This window comes from Anser anser (genome assembly GCF_964211835.1).
Source record: "Anser anser genome assembly, chromosome: Z".
Lineage (NCBI taxonomy): Eukaryota > Metazoa > Chordata > Aves > Anseriformes > Anatidae > Anser > Anser anser.
In genome coordinates this window covers 53,000,762-53,019,961 of record NC_139723.1, presented here as the reverse complement: position 1 = coordinate 53,019,961, position 19,200 = coordinate 53,000,762, and the positions used below count along the sequence as shown (strand labels likewise).

At 35.0% G+C, this 19,200-nt stretch overlaps 1 protein-coding gene across 6 annotated transcripts in view; it reads left to right on the top strand.

The window, feature by feature from the left end:
- The window catches only part of CCDC171 (coiled-coil domain containing 171), a 171,289-nt gene that overhangs the window by 61,561 nt on the left and 90,528 nt on the right, over positions 1–19,200 (top strand). For all 6 annotated transcript variants that reach the window (XM_083816338.1, XM_083816336.1, XM_083816340.1 and 3 more), the window contains exons 12-17: positions 2,476–2,565; positions 4,430–4,630; positions 6,565–6,732; positions 8,661–8,849; positions 14,045–14,546; positions 15,253–15,369. In XM_083816338.1, the coding sequence (XP_083672464.1) occupies positions 2,476–2,565; positions 4,430–4,630; positions 6,565–6,732; positions 8,661–8,849; positions 14,045–14,546; positions 15,253–15,369 (1,267 nt within the window). The remainder of the gene's footprint in view (positions 1–2,475; positions 2,566–4,429; positions 4,631–6,564; positions 6,733–8,660; positions 8,850–14,044; positions 14,547–15,252; positions 15,370–19,200) is intronic.

Here is a 19,200-nt window from a genome sequence, read left to right as displayed (position 1 = left end):
ACTCCTAAATACCACTTAAGACTCAGCAGTCATTGGTATCAGATTTGCAAATATACATTCCCTTGTATATTTAAAACGTGGCATAATTTTCTGAGATGAGCGTGTTTATGATGAAGTCTCTATTTTTTGATGGCGTTTTGCAGTCTTTTCAAGTAAAATAGTACCTTGACAGTACTTTCCTTAAGATGGCAATTGATACATTTCAATTTTGGGAGTCCTACCCTTGAAAAAAAAGTGCTTTTCATGCAGTTCTACTGACCTTTTATTTTACTGTCTGAAAAGTCACAATCTTGCATTTATTTTCTCATTTGTATTGCTAATGTGATTAAATTAATCCTCTTGGGTTTAAATGTTTTATGAATTTGTAGCTTTAAAGGCTGTAGAGAGAGGTTAACTACACTTTGTTAAAGCTTTTCTGTACAAAATTTTAATTAGCTTATCTTTGGATAAAATTGGCAAATACGGAAGAGCAAGGTGTAGTGAGACTGTAAAAATGCCAGTAATGTTTTTTCATTTTTAGGTTTTGTCTTTTGTTTTGACAAATGCATAGTCTAGCTAGGCATTCGCAATATTAAAAAAAAAAAAAGTATATCAGCTTTGCCCGTCTTACAGGAAAAAGCATGGTCTCCTGGAAGACCTTTGAGTTTGTTCAGTGGGCGCAAAAATAAGTGACCATGGAAACAATTATACTTTTGTAAACAGCAAGCACTGTTAGGTCTCTCCCAGTGAGATAAGAGAGCCGACGTGTATAGTCATTATGAAACTCTTCTGAGACCCAAGTCTGGAAGCTGCAGAGTAACTAGGAACATATTACCCACAGCGAATTGTTATTTGGGAGGAGGAGTGTCACGTGGTGTGCAGCACAGTTGAAAAGTCGACTCAGCAGGCTTTGGCTTAGTGATGTGCTTTGTTGTGAAACCGTGCCAGAGACAGCAGTGGGGAGACCAAGGGGGTGGCTGCTAAGAAAGCAAAGAGGGTATTCTGACAGAAAGAAGAATGAACTGTCAAGGAAAATAAATCGCAAGCAGAGCAGGACCAACTGATGACCTGCCACAAGACTTCCCAGTAGGACTGCATGTGACTGACCCTGAAGTTGTCATACAGAGCCAGAGATCACTGAGCACCTTCATGGTGCACAGAAAGGGCAGTGCTCTGTCCTTCTTGATTACCCTGTCCCCAAAGATAACACTGCTTTTGTTTTTTTGTATATTAGATATGTATAGTAGTAAAACTGTTTGTAATAATACAATAAAACTCAAAGGGACTATGAAGGGCACTGTGCAATAAAAATAGGATGTTTTAATACACAGCAGTAATGGTTTAGTTTTGAGTAATTATGTAGTGGTTATTTTTGTAGTGAGATTTCCAACAAGACCACACATACTGATGGAATTATTAATATACATGTACACCTGTGTGGGTATGTGAAATATGCTGGTAAACTTGTAATTTGTCACCTTTAATTTACTGTGTTAATGACTAGATTAAATTATATAGTTTGTTTGTGTGACTGAAAGTTGTATGTGTGTTTTGTTTTTGATGGAGAATAAGTTTTTGACTTTATGTGCAGAATGTGCAGACGCTCTACTGCAGACGCTAGAATATGCTTGGGGAGAGAGAAACGGCTACTAAACGTAAAAAGACTGGAAATATTCCAGTTGCAGTCTGCAATTTACCATAATTATTTCTGAGGGTTCTGCCAGGTCTCCTGATCTGAAATTGAACAACAAAAAAAAAAATTCAGAGTAATTTGTAAATTTTGTAAATGGGATATTTTACTTCGGAGCTGTTTCTGAATGCTCAGGTGTGAGCAGTAGCCTTCAAAGTAGTACATATCTATTCGATGGTTTACTTCAGACGAATGTGTTACTAACCTTATCATCAGGTAACCAACAACAAAGGTTATAGTGATGTATTATCTTTTTTTTCTGAAAGTGAAGCTAGTACACCTAGTGGTCATTATGGACCACTAAGGTGGTTGCTTCTAAAACCTAAAAAGTTGACAAGTCAACACGTCTCTCTTGGGATCATTCCTGCTGCTTCTTGGTATCTGACTGCTGTGCAGCACTCAGTAAAAAGCAAGAGACTATTCTCTTAGCTGGACACTTTGTGCAAAAGGCCAATGACTTTGCAAGCCTGTTTTCTCAAACCACTCCCTGAATCATAGTCTGAATTTATTACATTTCAAACACACTTCTAAGTCCTTGTTTTTGTCAGATATTTTGAGAGTTGATGGGAAAGTTAATGATGGGCTCAGTTTGGGATTTTAGCCACTGCTATTTATCATAAATCACTATAAAAGAGTTTTTAGTGCTTTTTTTTTTTTAATAGCACATTATTTAGATTGTGGAGAGTATAAATGTTGTCAAAGGAATTGAATTGAAAACAAATTTATTATATAAAATTATTTGTTTATATTCAAGTGATTATATAGCTCTTCCGTAAGAGCCATTTTGACCTCCATGTTTTTCACAGCTTGGGAAAATGAAGGCTTTGTGTGAAAAGATGACAAAAGAACTTGAGATATCCAAAGAGAAAATGTATGCTTTAAGTCAAGACCTTAAGGTATGGTTTCATGAACTTAACATCAAATTTGAAAGTTCTGCAAAAAGTATCCATCTGGATGTAAGTTATCTTTTCATCAAATCTGAATAAGTCTCTGAATCATTGTATTCTGTTGAGCAGACTAGTTACCCTGCAAGGTTGTGTGAAGTCATGCTATGTCATTCTGGTTACCACCTGAGTCTACATAACTGAGCATTTCAATGATTGCACTTCTGGAATAATTTGAAATCTGTTTTTCAATTTTAAAGTATTGTTTTATATTGAGATGACTTTCAGTAGTTTTTTAACTAACTATCTACTTTTCTCAAGAAAACTAAAAATTATGAAAACTTTACCTCTGTTCATGTGAAAGGAGATGTTATTAAAGATGTCCATTCTTAGTTTTTGTTTATCAAAACAGACAATATATGTATGAAGCATCAGGTATACCAGTAAGATATACCTGGGAACTGGTAAATACACTTCAGAAACCTTTCTGAGTAAAGAGCTTTTTTTTTTGTTTGTTTATTTGTTTTGTTTTGTTTTTGCTAACATACCACTTTTGTAACATCCTGTCTGGTTACGTCAGTGGCCAAGGGAGTGAGGAAGTCCTGAGGTCATGGTTAAACTTAATGTTCCTACTGGCAGTGTATTGTATTACTGCCAAAATAGAATGTCTCTACTCCCAGTGTTTCTCAGATTGTTTTGCAGGGGATATACTGCTTCATCACTTCAATTTAGTCAGAGATATTTCTGCAACATTTATTAAATCTTCGTATTCATTTATACTTGAACATCATATCTTTTCATCTGAGCTGAACTTTCTTTATTAACTAGTTTATGTTCAGGACACTTATGGTTTCTGCTTCTGTTACGAGGTCTTTTTAAAGCTTAGGTGCTTTATTTTTTGCAGACCCCATTGAAACAGATATGTGTACTCTTCAAGCAAAAAATGCATTTTCTGCACACAGATGGTGCTGCTTTGTATGTAGTACATACAAAGTGATTGTGTATGCACACAATCACTTTAAATCTTCAGTGATAAAATTTAATAAATGATTGAAAACTAGTTCCAGCCTAAAAACATTTGTTAGAAACTTACTGGTGCTTTAATATTGTAATATTTTCATTAAGAAGAAGAAAAGTTATTGTCTAATGAGTTGGAAGCGTATTTCCTATTATATTTCCCATATAAGCAGCTATGGTTGTATGAAAAAGAAACAAGCTTTCGTTTTAACCTTTAACAAACGTTAGCAGTTCTGGAAGTCCAGTGCTTGTAGGAAGGGTAAGCATGTGTATGTCAGCAATCTTTTGTCTTACAAGGGATAGTTTAATAAATTCTTTGTTTATCATGTGAGATTTGGTATTGGTAACATGATCTTTATGGCCATTTCTGATGATTAATTTGTTTTCATGGTCAAACCTCCAAAGGGAGTCCTCAAATTATTATTTTTTTCCATGCAGATAAAGAATATAGTGGTTCACAGTAGCTCTGTTGTCCACCAATCTGGCTGTAATGGATCAAAGATTTACTAATGAAAATAATGTATCTTTTCACTGTCTCAAAGACTAATTCACTCTGCAGAGGATAACTTGCATTCATGACTTCTGAATTCTCATTTGGGGAGATAAACTGGATTTTGAATTCAAAAAGAAAAGTCATTGTACCATGGAGTTTTTAACTTTCTGAGATGGATTTCTGATGCGGTCTAGTTCTAAGCTGTGGAAAAGGACTATTGTCAGTGTTGAGAATCTATTATTGGCAAGATGTAGTCAGATTAGCCTGGAGTCTTCTGAATACGTGGCAATGTGAATGTTTACTTGCTCAGATGCAGAGCTCTGGAGTAAGGTACCAACCTTTCTGTTATGTGTCTCTGTTCTACAGGAAGCACAAGATAACTTGGCTGGTGCCAATAAGGAGTTAAGTCATCTGCATACTAAGTGTGCAGACAAAGAGATTTTAATAGGAGCTTTAAAAATGGAGCTACAGAATGTACAGCAGTGCTGGGAGGAGGAGAAAGTATGTGCCACAGAATCTGAAAATGAAATCCAGAAGCTTACCAGGGCTTACCAGAAGGATATGGAGGTATTACCAGAGACAAGATGACTGTCAAAAAGAGTCTTTATTTAATCTCTACTTTGTACATTTACATACATCAGATGGTTACCTTTAGACTTAGCAGATTTATCCCCAAAATATGATTTTAAGATATGTATTTTAAAAAATGTATTTAATATCTACAAGATCTCAGGATATATGGCTTCTGCTTCCATCTGCGTTGGAACTAATATCTTAACTCTTCCAGTATTTTGAGTTTTTGAACAACTGAAATTATTTAAACAGATATGCTCAATGAACATTTTTTCTTTCAAACTGAAAGTTAACAGGAATATTCTGCGGTTGGAACCTACAACAGTATCATCTTCACATGTTGTTAATTACTGATTCACATAGCAATTGATAGATAGCAAATGTGGAATTGAGGTAATTTTGCATGCCTGACAAACAATCTAAAAATTCTTATTTGTGACCTTTTAGCTCATTGTGGTGTGCTGTAAGTGGGAATTACTTCAAAAAAATCTTATCTCAGAACTGTTCTCTCTCTCTCTCTTTGTATTTGTTTACAGATGTTAATTTTGTTGCTTTATTATTTCCTCCCAGTAAAGTAGTTCTGTATTAGCAATAGCAGTGATTTTCTTTATCGTTGTTGTGCATATTGAGCTCATTACTTCCACAAATTTAAATCTGGTTGCCAACTGAGTAAAAAGGGAACATTCTTTCCACCTCTCTAGCAGTCTGGTATTTAAATAGTGTCCACATGAAGCAGCTGGAATTGTTATACACACATCAGATAATGATTAAAGTGAAGGAAACTAGAAGCCTGGTTATATTGTAAAGTCAGCATGTCTACAGCACTGTGGTTGCGTTCAACATGTGTGAATTGATTTGGGGTCTTGGGATCCCTTATTTTCATGCCAAATGGATAATTATCATCCTTGGTTTATCACAGCTCAAGCAAAAATGCTATGATGGTGGCACACTGCATTTTCCTTGGGGAAATAGAAGATCTGCCAAAAATGAAGTTAAAACAAACTGAACTACTCTCTTTTTTTTTTTTTTTTAAGTTAAAATACCATTAAATAATTGTGAGAAAATGCACCTAAGTGCAATGGAAAGGTCTCAGGAAGACCATAGTTCCTCAGCTTAGTCATCCGCAATTTCTTGATTTAAAGCTTCACTGGGGCCCCTGGCAAACAGTGAGAACCTTTCCACCGGTTTATTGACTTTGAATAAAGGCTCCGTTTCTGGCGGTTATTGAGGTACAGCTTTCTGTTGTTTTCGTAATGAAAGCTACTAAGTTGCATATCTGTACTAGAAGGATGAAGTCTGAAATTTCCTTTGCATACTATTGTTGCTAAAGATTATGTACAATTTGCATCAATTTATTATACCACTGACTAAAGTCACTGTAAATGAACGAGATGCGGTTCATGAAATTTAGCTGATGAAGCCATAAGCCTGTTTTGTCTAGCTATTTGGTTATATATATTCCATGCAAAAGAAATTTTTGAAGGAATTTAAAGTGTCAGTTGTTGGATCAGTGGTTTGTGCTGCCAAGCCAGTCAGGCTCTTTTGTGTGTGCTATGCAGATACTGGAGGTGGGTACAGTTTGAATGTACCTGAAAGTGTTAACATGAATAATTAAATTGCATTTACTAATAGCACTGAAAATTGTATCTGTATAAGGTAGTGGTTATGAGCACTGCAGGATCAGACTTTCTGTATTTATATGCTATGTATAACCAGACAAGTTTTGTAAAAATTGTATTCTTACTCTGGCTTTAATATATTTGACTGCAAATATTAGCAGTATTGCTTTTCAAAAGATTGACAATGAGCTTGGTGACTTTTTTTTTTTTCTCCTCAGTTGTGTGCAGCTCATATTACTGCAGGTGTGATGCACCTCTTTAGATTCTAACACTGTTCATATATAACAGTTACATTTTCTTTTGTCTCAGGAGAAGCTAACCTTCCTCCATGGCTTGTACCAGCGGTTGGTAGCTGGCTGTGTGCTTATAAAACAACCAGAAGGCATCCTAGATAGATTCTCTTGGTCTGAGCTTTGTGCAGTCTTGCAGGAGAATGTTGATGCCCTGATCTTAGACCTCAACAGGGCTAATGAGAAGGTAAGTGTCCTTAGGCACCAGCTACCTCTATTAAATTCAGTGACATTTGTCCACATCACAGTATCATTAAAAAGGACTGACATTCATCTTATTTCAAAAAGAATTTGGACGTTAATAATTCAATACCATTAATTATGGCTTGTCTACAACTCAGTTTGATGCCATTGCTGTGGGCATGTAAATGTGACTGAAGTCTGTATGAAGTCTCTAAGCTCCGCTTTCTGTGCAGGACATGCTAATAGTACTAGCCAATATTAGCCACAGGGACCTAATTAAAAGAAAATAAATTAATCTTACTGATGAAGCAATTCAAAGAACTTAGTCATTTACACTAATAAAGCAAGTCTTTATTTTAGCATAAAACAGAAACAAAATGCACTTGCTTCAGGAACATCATCTTTAAATTATGTGTTTAAGATTCAGATATAATATTTGAAAAAAATGCCAGTGTATTTTTTGTTTAATTATGATTTATTGATTATAATATTTGTATTCAGAAATACTGTAGAAAATAGTTATTTTTATAAATCATGTCAACATATGTTAATATTTATTCCAGAGAGAAACTGTACTTTTCTGAGTGATCTTAATGTTAATAAACTTCCATGGCCCTTCTCCCCAGAAATCCCTACGTTTTTAGGAAGAAGAGACTGAGACTGGTTCCGCTGACTAACATATACCACTCTTTAATTTCATTCAGTTCATGTTCTGACTCCATTGATTGGGTCAGTCCTGTGCTGACATGTACTACTAGAATGATTCCAGATCTTGGCTGCCCTGACGTTTTGTTATTGAGCATGGAAGGGAAAAGCTCTTTCAGAACTTTCTCATCTGATGGAATTGTAACCACTTTTCTTGCTTGTGTAAGGGACAGGGCTAGTTACAGTGAATCATTTTGATTCCTTCCATCATTTAGTAAAAAACTTCAGCAGTCAATCAAAATTACTAAAGAGGGATAGTTTAGAATAAATTCTGGATTATACAGAAAGACAACATTTCTATTTTCATTTCAATGCAGAGGAGGAAGGAGAATGGAAGGGAGGAGATGGGAATGAACATTGTTGGCAGTGTTTTCGTGTGTATGTGCGCCTAACTCTTTCTTACAGTTTAATTTAGTATGGTTATTGAGATTGATTGTGAGGTTTCTAGGGCTCTTGTCATGTACTTACCAGCGTTTCACAGATTTGGGGCAGTGTTGTTACCTGTGGTGTACCCACTTCTTGAAAACAAAGTTTTTCTCCCACATTTTGATGTGATGTATTTGGAGGGTATATTGCTGATACTCTTTCACAACAAAGTGCATGTACATGTATTTAGAAATTGTTGCTAGCTTAATTCATTCCTCCATTTGGTTTGCATGGGAGCTGCAAAGTTAAATCACAGAGTGAATCACTTCATGTTCATTGAAATTGCATTATAAACTGATGAGCTTATTTTGAGAAAAACGTTCTGTACACTAAAGCTTCTTGCAATTGTTTTCATACTCAATAATATGTGGAATGTCTTGGCTTTCCAGTCAAACAAAAAGTAAAATTAAGGACTGTTTTTTCATTATTACTTTAAGTTCTTGCAGACTGCTAAAGGACTGGTATACTTGGATTACTAATTTAGCATTGTAAGATTTAATGCGCTTCTTTCAAAATGAGTAAGGGATGTCTAGTTAAGGTTCAGAAGGCAACAGTTATATTCAAGGGGGTATAGAGATTAACAAACAGAAAATAGAGAAAAGCCATTATTCCAGCATGTGTCTTGCAAGATTCAAGAAAACAATCTGTCATGAAAGGCTTTTTACTTTTAATAAATAAGTTGAAGAAATTGAAATTTAGATTTTATGCTGGGGAAGACTGTAATTAAATTAATATGTACAGCTAAAGTCCAAAAGTGTATCGGGAGATAAAAAAAATTCTGTTTAAATGCTTGTCACGCAGATATCTCACCTAGAATATGTTTATAAGAACAAGTACGATACTATGAAGGAGCTTCAACAAAGCCAGGAAGAAGCTTTTAGCAAAATGGCCAAACAGATGAAAGCACAGGAAAGCTCTTGGCAGAAACAAAAAAAGTATCTGGAACAGCAGTACTCAGGTCTCCTTGGGGAAGTTCATGCAAGGGCACAGGTATGGTGCTGTGAACTTCTGAATTTCTTTTCCTTGTAAATATTTAACGGACTATTTCAGTAGTTTGAGCTCCTAACCAATTTCAGGTTGTTTGGGAATTTTACAGTCACAGAATGGTTGATGTTGGAAGGGACCTTTAGTATCTCTTCAAAATAAAATTTAAAAAATCACCACTACTAAAACAACTGTGCTAGTATTGAATTCACTTAGGATAGGAAACAAGTGACTGCCTGTTAAAATGTTCCAGAAATTAAGTGCTTAATGTCGTCCAGCAGTTGCTAATGTATATATTTTGAGAATGCTAAAGCTTTAAGATTGAAATCGCTTATTTAGGAATTATGTAGTTCAGCAGTTAGTTTTTAGTGTCATGCTTTGCAAAGACTTTGTAGAATAACAGTAGTTTGGTGTCATCTGGGGATGAATTTAAGTGTATGCGTTCTGACCCTGAGAACTAATTAGAAGTTACAGTGGTAGATTTCAGCAGTGTTAAAGGACTTTTTATACAAATACGTTGGTGAGCAATGGTTCAAATGTGTAAAGCTGTCATCAGTCATTGTTAGGAAAGTTATTAACCATCTAAAATTTTTACTGTTACTCTACAAGTGCAATTCATTGTCTTTACAATCACAGCCCTTTAGAGATGTTTCAGTTAAAATTGTTGTGAAATACAAGAAATAAGGTATGACTTGCTATTTGTGACTACCATCTGAAACATGCTTTGTCAGATGAAGACTGCTTTTGTCTCTGATTTTAAGCTTGAAAGTCTGCTCTCTGAAAACCGTATTTATGAAGTATTCTTTAGGCAAAGCAGTTTATTGTGATTTTTTGGAAATGGGCTAAAATCTTAAATGTTTTCTGCTCAAGATTTACAGTTCACATTGGTTATTGGCAACGCTGAAAACATCCCCATGAGTGCCCATAAGAAGCATCCAGACTCATAGTGACTTCCTCCAGCATGCTGTACTTTCATGTTATGAGATCATTATCAACAAAAAGAATGATGAAATAAGGAAGATTAATTTTGAAATTGACCTTTCCTTTTAAAAAGATGTAGTGGGGTTATGCAGTTTAGATTTCTGTCTGCTATGGGTACTGTGTGAAACAAAGGTCTGTGTAATCTCTTTCGGACTGTAATGTGTTGTGGAGAATTTGTTCTGTGTAATACTATACCTTGCTTTGGGATGGTGCTGAATATGCCATTCTGCTCAACTGTAGCTGGCACGTGCATGCACTGAAAATATCACTCTCTGTTGCAGGCTGTGCATTAGGCATGTCTTCTGGAAAAGACTTTTTACATCAACATGTTGTAAAAGACTACTAGCTTTCTAAAAGGGAAGTGCTTTCCCGTATAAATACCTGGGCATGTTTTCTGAAACAAGTTATGTAGGATTACAAGCTGATAGCGGTTGAAACTAAGCAGTGCAGCATCTGTATACACTTTGAACTTCAAACAGGAGTTCATTCAACAAAACCCGGTTTCATCCTTGTTGTTTCTCACGTTCCAGGTTGTCTGCCTTAGCATTTAGTGTCAATCTTGGAAGAAGACAGTCTCATTTCCCCTGGATTTCTACCTTATGACTGACATTGAACCTACAAATACCAGATTAAGCTTTTACCTTTCTGAGGTCCATAGGCTCCATGGATGTCTGCTATTAGGGCTGTTCTAACCCTGACTGCTTGTTTCTCATTAGACTTGATTGTTGTTTCCATAGTGCATTTTGGGTCTGTTGGCCATATTAATCTGCAAGCTCACTGCTGTGATGGATCAGAGTTATGCAGACACACTAATGTTGTAGCCTTGTTTCCATAGGAAACATATGTGAAGGCAAAGAGAAGGCTTTCAGTTCAGACATGTCTTAGATCTGTGCTGATGACTTTATCACGTTAACTGAGAGCTCTAACTGCACAGCAATACGAGTAATGGATTGAGGAGATTGTTATTTTGGTTTCTTAGAATTGAAGTGGAGAAACGGGGCTTTTCTGAATGGTTTCCTAATTATTAAAATGTGACATTGCAATATGGAGGTTTTAGTAGCAATGACAACTGCCATTGCTTTTGTCCCCAGCTAGTAGTGTTCAGAGTCCCTGTCTCCAAGATGGGATCTATGGATATTAACAGATTCTACTTCACAGCTGTTATTGTTGATCAGGTGGACAATGTAACTGGAAAGCAGGTTTTCTGTGGGGCAGAAATTCCCACAGTGGCCTTATTGCAGACCAGCAGTAAACAAGCCTCTCTGTAGATACTGCTTTTCTTTGTTCCTAGTCTCTATGTATGGTCAATAGACCTTAAAATGAATATCCTTTTTCCATGTCTTTTGTAGCAGAAGCATAGTCCCCTTGATTTTACGGTGTACCGTTCTGTTACAGTGCCTGTTCCTTAGCCTCACACAGATTATTTATTTAGTCTGTACACAGTCTCATAGGAAAAGTCCTCTGAATTTTAACTATGAGTTGTTGTTTGTTTATTATGTAGACATTTATTAATCTGTCCCCATTTTTGTGGCAATCACTTAAAATAGTAGCATTTTGTTCTGGCAAATATTGTGAGAGAAAATTCCTGTAACTACTTTCAAATTATTATTTTCAAGAGAAAAATAAGGGGTTTACTAAATAGGAAATGGAAAAAAAAAAACCTTGAGGGAGAAAAATGGCTTTTCTTTTATTTGCTTCTTTTTTTTTTTTTTTTGTAAAGAAGCTTTGCTTTTACTTCAAGGTGGGTAAACTACCTAATGACTGTGGTTATGTTACAATTGTATCAAAAATTGGTGTTTTAACACAGAAAATAAACCAACTGAAATACAGGAAAACCTTTTGAAGTCAGCATCATTATATTTCTAGCTTCCAGTTCTGTTTTCTTGCCAAAATAAAGTGTAAGAAGTAGGATAAAACTGTGTTGCTAGTATCATCCGTTCTTTTGTTAAGGATTGTTGGAATCTACCAAGTTCTGTAGCCCAGTGAGGAATCTCTCAAAACTCAAGCACCCAAGGAAGTCGATCTGCCAACATTTAGGAGGAGAATTCTCTCCCTTTCAAAATTGTGCTTTTAAGCTTTGAAGAAAACACTAGAAATAATGAAGAGAAATACAAAATTAATTATCAGCCCCTAGAAATACAAGGGTGCATTTTCTTACAACTTATTTTTTAATTTCTGTAGTCACTGTCTTGTTCACTTCTGCATATTCCCATATAACCTGAAACATTTAAACAGTTTTTTTTTGTTTGTTTTTTTTGATAAGCTTTAATTAGCCAGAGTACTGGATGTTAGTATCGCTGCCCAACAACCCTGTAGGGATCACACTTCAAGTTTGTTTACTCAGATATTGGCCTTTCACCTGTAATGGCCAGAAACCATAAGTTGTTTTCTAAATTCAGCTTACCTTTTCAGTTCCTTCCAGTCATGCTATCAGTTTTTCTTCTTTTTTTTTTCTGTAAAAATGAAGCATTCTAAATAATGCAGTAGCTCTGAAAGTATTTGTACTTGTGCATACTTAATTTTAGAGCAGTTAAGTGACATATGAGGCCTGTAAATTGCATTTTATAATTAAGTATTTTAATTACCTACTATATTTCTTTATCACTGGAAGTATTTTAATAACACACATAACCTGGTTATATGCAAAACACTGTAGTATGTTTTTCTCTCAACATCAATATTGTCAAACCATCTGTAAAGTCTACCTGGTGGTATTTTATTTCTTTGTCTTAAAGAGCAATGTGTATAAGTTTGGTCATGAGAGAGCTGTTATTCTGTTTGTCTTCCTAGTCCAGTTAAAATGCTTTCTCTTTCCAAAAATAATTAAATATTTATTTGGTCAAAGACATTCTGAGCTGACGTAGGTTACCTTTTTTCCAGAAGTGCAAAATCTTTTTATTTCCTTTTTAAGGATCGTTTATGTATTTTTCCCCTTTTTGTGTTTATTGGGTGAAGGAGGAAGAAGAAATTAGGATGCCCCTATTCCCATTTGCCTAGGACCAGTACCAAAGTTGATACATGGGAATGTGACTGGCAAATGTCACTTTACTTCTCTCTTGTCCACTACTAACAGGAATAACCTCTGCTCCATTTCTGACAAAACTGCTTAGAGCTCTAAGAGAGGCAGCTGAGACTTGATATAATCATCTCTTTAATTCGTCATACTGATTCAGCATTACACTTGTTCTACCTTTATGTGTTCATGTATTGTAACAGGAGCATAAAAGTTTGACTTGAGCTTGTGGGGTTTTTGTGAAGCGTCTAAAAATTTTTACCTCCATGTACCACCGAATCCTGTTAATCATAGCTTCAAGTGGCTCAGTCAGAGGACTCTCACGTATCAGGAAGCTAGTCTAAGCATCTGAGGCCATGGCATAATGTCTTGATTCTGGTATAAGAACACGCCTGTCATCAACAGCACCTAATCTGCATGGTATAACCATAGCCCTCATATTCCCTAGATTTTTGGAGTCTTCATTTAGCTGTGTGGGTTTACTGTTTCAAACCTCCCTCTTTCCCTATTTTAAGGGCTTAGAGAAGGGAGAAAACAAAACAAAACAAAAAAAACAACAGTTCTGCAAGTTGAAAAAATCTGTGATGGCTGTAGTCAACATAAAAACATATGTATTACACCATTCTCTTCAAAACTCTGTTCTGTATGAGACCTAATTAATCTGTGAATATATAAGTAGGGGGTTGATTACAAAGTAATTAGGAGATCACCTTTAATTCCCCTTTCCCAGCTGCTGCCAATCTGTCTAGTTTTATCTTCCAGAGTTTTCCTTATTTTTTTTTCCTATCTCTTACACTAAATTTCTTTTCTGCTCTGAAGAACAATATTTTTTTTCTGAAATTAGAGCATGTAATTGCATATTATTAAGTGAACTCATGAAACTATTGTGGATAGCCAGGTACTGTTGAACCCTCTGTGTTCTATTGTTGTAGATTAGCTTCAGAAATCTAGAGTTTGTAGTTGAAGATTGTGCAAATTTTCGGCATGTCATTGGTTAGTTTTTGCATGTATCTGGCACTGTAACTTTTTGCTAGGAGACATGCTTTTACAGTCATGACTGATGATTTTTGTTCCTTCAATTTGTTATAATTCCATCAAAAAAAAAGACATAAGACAACTCATTTAGGTAAAATGATTTTTATTTCTTTTTTATTTAAATACTAACTTTCAGTTAATGTTTCTTCTCCCCCTACCCCTATTATCCCAGGAATACCAAGAAACAGCAGAGAAAAACAAGGAAACAATCTATGTCCTTGAAAAAAGACAGGAGAAGTTGGCCCTTGAAAATATTTATGTGAAAAATACATTAACACAGATTCAGAAGGAACATTCATCTCTCCTGGCAGCATGTGCACTATTGGCAGGTGCCTTGTATCCTCTCTATGGCCGATCATGTGCTCTGTCTACACAAAGACACCTTCTCCAGGATCAGGTCAACATCTATGAATTAGTTAACCAGGAGATTAGGACTCTAGTTCATGCTCTCTCTGGTGTAGAAGAAAAGAAGCAAGAAGCTAAAATGAAGAAAAGAAAATTCAAAGGCCTGATACATGTGTTCCGAAGAGGTGTTATTGCAGTTCTGGCAGCCAACAGGCTTAGAGTTTTAGCTCAGTCTTCTAGTTCTCTTTTCTCCTGGGTAAATGGCTTCAAAGAAGGCATCGGAATTCTAGTTTGTGTAGGGGACTCCAAAGGCAAGCATAATCTGTCAAGTAAGCTAATTGTTTTCTGCTTTATAAGTGTTAGGTCAAATTTAATGGTTAGTGAATAACAGATAATAATGTTAATAATAAAGTGGAAAGACTCATGTAATGATATCATGACAAATGTCATTTCTGGAATTGAGGTTTCTAGATTTCTTGGCAAATGTAATTTCCACTAAAAGGAACTACTTAGCCTGTTTACCCGTAACTTTTCTTTCAGTGCTTCACATGTGAATTCACACTATTTGGTATCTCTGACATTTGTGCTAATGTGTTTCAGAGTTAGGTGCTATCATATCTTTTGTGTCTTATCTTTTTCTAAAAAGATAATTCACCTTCTTTTATTAATCACTTTTATTATTTTTTCATACTAAAATGCAATAAGATTGTATTGTGGTTCAGATAAAATATTAGTATAGGATTTCTAAATTTTTCTTTTAAGGATTATGTAGTTTTCCTGTTCCTTTCTTTTACCAGATTACTTCCCCCTATAGGATCAAATGGTATCAAAAATGTTTCACAAAACCAAAGATCCATTTACTTTTCTGTTTTAGTAGTTGTTGAAGAGTACTTAATATAGTCTAAAATCTTCTGAAAGAAGAATTGGTTTGTAGGTTATGTACTTAGTTTGGTCAATTTCTGAAAGAGCTGAAGGTAGTATTGTGCCTTACTTGTGTCACTTGGTTTTATTGCTAGTTCCAATTTTCTTTCACAGGACACAAAGAAGAACAAATTGATTGTGTTGAAGCACTCAGCTGGTTTACTAGTTCTAAGCTCCTTGCTGCGATAATCAGTTCTGTCACAGAATTACAGGATGTTGTTAACAAAACAGGTAAATTTAGAAATATGTTACTGTAGTAGAAGAAAAAAAAGGCATAAACTATGATGTTTACATGATTGCTATTTTAATGCTATTTTGATACTATTCTGTATCAAATTCTTGGAGAACTGCCTTGGTAGAACATCAATTTTCTTTAATTGGTGATATGTCTATCATTTGGGTGCATGGAGTCATGGAAATAGAAGGCTCAAGAATGTTTCTAGAAATCATCTGAACTGCTTTGTTGTGAGTTAGAAAAAACGTTTCTATACCATGCCAATAGATACATGGTTAACTTGTTCTTAAAAACGTCCAATGAAGTAATATTTTAAAAATTCCTAGTTATCTTGTTCCACTGTTACAAAATATTTTACTGAAGATCAAACTATTTTTTTTTATAAAGTCTATTACTGTCTTAAGTAAGGCCCTAAAACTGACACATTTAACCTGGGATTTTACTACTGCTGACTGAATGAATGTAATTTCTGCCATTTATATGATACAAATCTAGAATTCCAGATATAAATCTATAATTTCCAGAATTACAGGCATCTGGAAAACAACTGAGATTTTCATCTATTTTAGTTGCTATCTTGTGATTTCTGACAGAGAAAGAAAATACTTTCAATTAGGACACACTATATAGCAGTCCTAATTTTATGTACCTATTGTGTTCCCTCTTTAAGTAGATCCTCAATGAGCCTTTTGTCTAGATTATGTAATTTTCTCAGTCTCTCCTCACATAACTATTATATATGTTATATATATGCCTGCAGAAAATTTTAATGCCAGTTCCTGGATAAGTCATCTCTTGATTCCCAGCTATTAACTGTCTTCTTTAATTTCTTTGCAATGAGGACTGATATAAGATCTCACTTGTTCCTTCTATGTTGCTGTTATCCTTAGTTGTTCATTGGTACCTTGTAATTTCCAAGTTCTAAGAATTCTGTCATTGAATAAAGGATATTAAAATAAATGAAGGATAATTTATAAGAATAAAGGGAAGTAGCAGGACGGAAAGACTGTGATACAGCTTACAGACCACAAACAATGAACTGAAACCAGAGGTTAGCCATTAAATCAAAAGCAAGTGTTTTGTTTGAGTTTCAGGTACCCTCCTGGCTCACCGTTTTCAGCAATTTGAATTTGCATCCATATGAAACAAAGTTTGTACTGTGTTTCAGGATGTTCACAGGGTTTATACTGCAAGTGTTCCTGTGTATAGAGTACTGAATAAGAGCAGCAAATTGAAAGGGAATCAAAGATAAACTCTACAGCAGCATCAACATGCTGAAGTACCTAGTTAGAATACCCTAAATATCACGGTATTTTGCTTATGTTGAAGTAGATGAGAATTCTGTTGGACTCTACTTACGTGATACCTCTGTACACAGCACAGTTTTGACATGTAGAGTTAGCAAGAACCATGGTGAGAATGTTATAATCGTAGTCAGTTTGGTGATTTTTTTTATAGGTCATTTCTATTTAAGTTGTACTTTTACAGAACCTCAAGATCTTACTAAACATGTATTACTTGGGATTCTGTTGCTCATGAGATCAAAAGTCTCCAAATAACCTTTGGTTCAAAAAAATACTCATAAGTAATTTAAAGTTGGAAATGAAACTTCCAGAAGTACCTAAGTGATAAGGCTATGAATATATTTGAAAGAAGGGCTTGCATAGTTGGGAAGCCCTTTTATGTTTTGTAAGTCATATTTCAAGTAAGATTTAAACCAGCAAACTGACTTGAGTGATTTTTAAAAATTATTGAATGTAAATAGGCAATCTGAGAGGCACCTTCTCTCTTCATGTTTTGAAATTACAGCAGTTCTAGATGAGACTGCATGTAACAGGAGACAGTAGGCACAAGAAGGTGCTATGTGGATCTACAGCATGGAATGGTTCAGTGTCTTGAAAGGAGTTTTAAAGATGGCCACGTTCTGAGGAGGTGTTTGAGGAAGTTCAAAGAAACCAAATCTGTATCACTCAGAAATGGAACTACTGGACTTGTGCACTGTGTTGTTTTGAGGCACATTTCTTGACGGTCACACTGTGTGTTAGTTTGGTTCTCATTCTAGCATGTTTTGGAATGGCCTCTTAGCTTCAATTTGGATAAAAGTTTGTCAGTGTTTTTTTGTTTGTTTGTAAGGTTATATTTGTAGGTTTGTTTGAACAGAATCTGTACTGCAGTAAATTAGAAAAAGTACAAATCAAGTTTTTTGAATACAAACATCATCAACTGTAACATACACAAAGGTTTTGAAGCATTAACGTTTTAGTCTAGTGTAGTACTACTGAGTTCATCCTGCTGACAGTTCTGTTTCACCAAAACAAATTAAAAGAGAATTTTCTTCACCTGTCAGTGAATGAAGATTTGTTTTTTCTTAATTTGCTTAATGTAAGAATTAAATTCTCTTTGTGATATACCTGCGCTAGTGTTAATCCTGTGTTACACACAGCATAATATCCAAAATTGAATGCTTTTATTGTATCCTTGATCCTTTGTGGGCATGTACTTAAAATGCTTATGCTTAAATCCTAAATTTTCTTCCCAGTGATTCTTCCCAGTTCCTTGTGGAATTGCATCATATTCTTATTTTGATTTTCAAAACAGTAACTTGCATCAACATATTTCTGCATGTTTCCTCGAAATCACTCTTCACTGAAAATTAAACAAAGATGAGGCTTTTTTGTTTTGTTTTGTTTTGTTTCCCATCCCAGGAAAGTGTCTTTAGTTATTGGGCCGTCAGCTGGAATACTGGTTGTGAAATACAGTGTTACAGTACAATTCCCCAAACTATTATTATTAAATTATGTTTCATATGGTTAAACTGGGGGGATTCTACCAGTAGGGAACAGTGTGCCATCCTTGGTAATGAATACATGAAGAAATACTACATTTTCTGAGGGGCAAACTATCTCATATAAAATGAGGTGTAGATGGAAGTGCTAGGGAGAAAGAAGAAAAAGGTCATTGACAGGTGTTTTTTCTTTTTTTTTCTCTTTTTTTGATATTTACCAGTAATCACTGCAAAGGAGAGGTTTTTAGAATATTTTCAATGTCATCTTACATGGAAGGCAGTGCACATGGTCTAGTTTTATGTTAATTAAACATTCTAACTAATGTTGTCATTATATTTGGAGAAACGAGATGGTCTTTGAAAGGTGGGACAAGAATAAACTTTTTAAGAGTTAAAATGATGAAAGTAGTTTATCTTGGCTGTGATCAGGAATAGAGTGCCGACTTTATCATGTGCTATTTTGTTTGTTTATAGATAAATTGGGTCTCATGTAAATGATAAATTATTTTGAATGGAAATCTGATAACAATAATCTTTTGTTTACTTACAACCTTTGGCTTTATCCTTGCAACATAAAATACAAATATTTTACTCAAAAAAAGAAGAAGCTATCATTGTTATTTTCTCTATTTATACTTTTAAGTAAATATTTTAATTCACTACAGCAACAGGAGATCTGTACTACTGAATGTAAATAAGCTCTTCCATGCTTGTCATCTTACACTGATAGTATCATAAGACAAGTAATGACAGATTAAGACCTGCCTAGCAGAGGGAAAACTAAATTACAAGACTTTTATTAAGGCATAAATAAACCTATTAACTCTTATCTGGAATACCAATTAGTGGAAGGAGCACTGACAATTTTATTTATCAACATTAAACACAATTATTAATTACAGACCTGACGAATCTAGCAGTAAGCAGGACATGTTGGGTGTGCTGGGGCCTTAAGTCCATTATATGAGAAGGATGATTACCAAAATCCTGTGGGGAAATAAGTAATTGTAGCTGTAAAATTTTAATTGCCTTGGAATAAGGT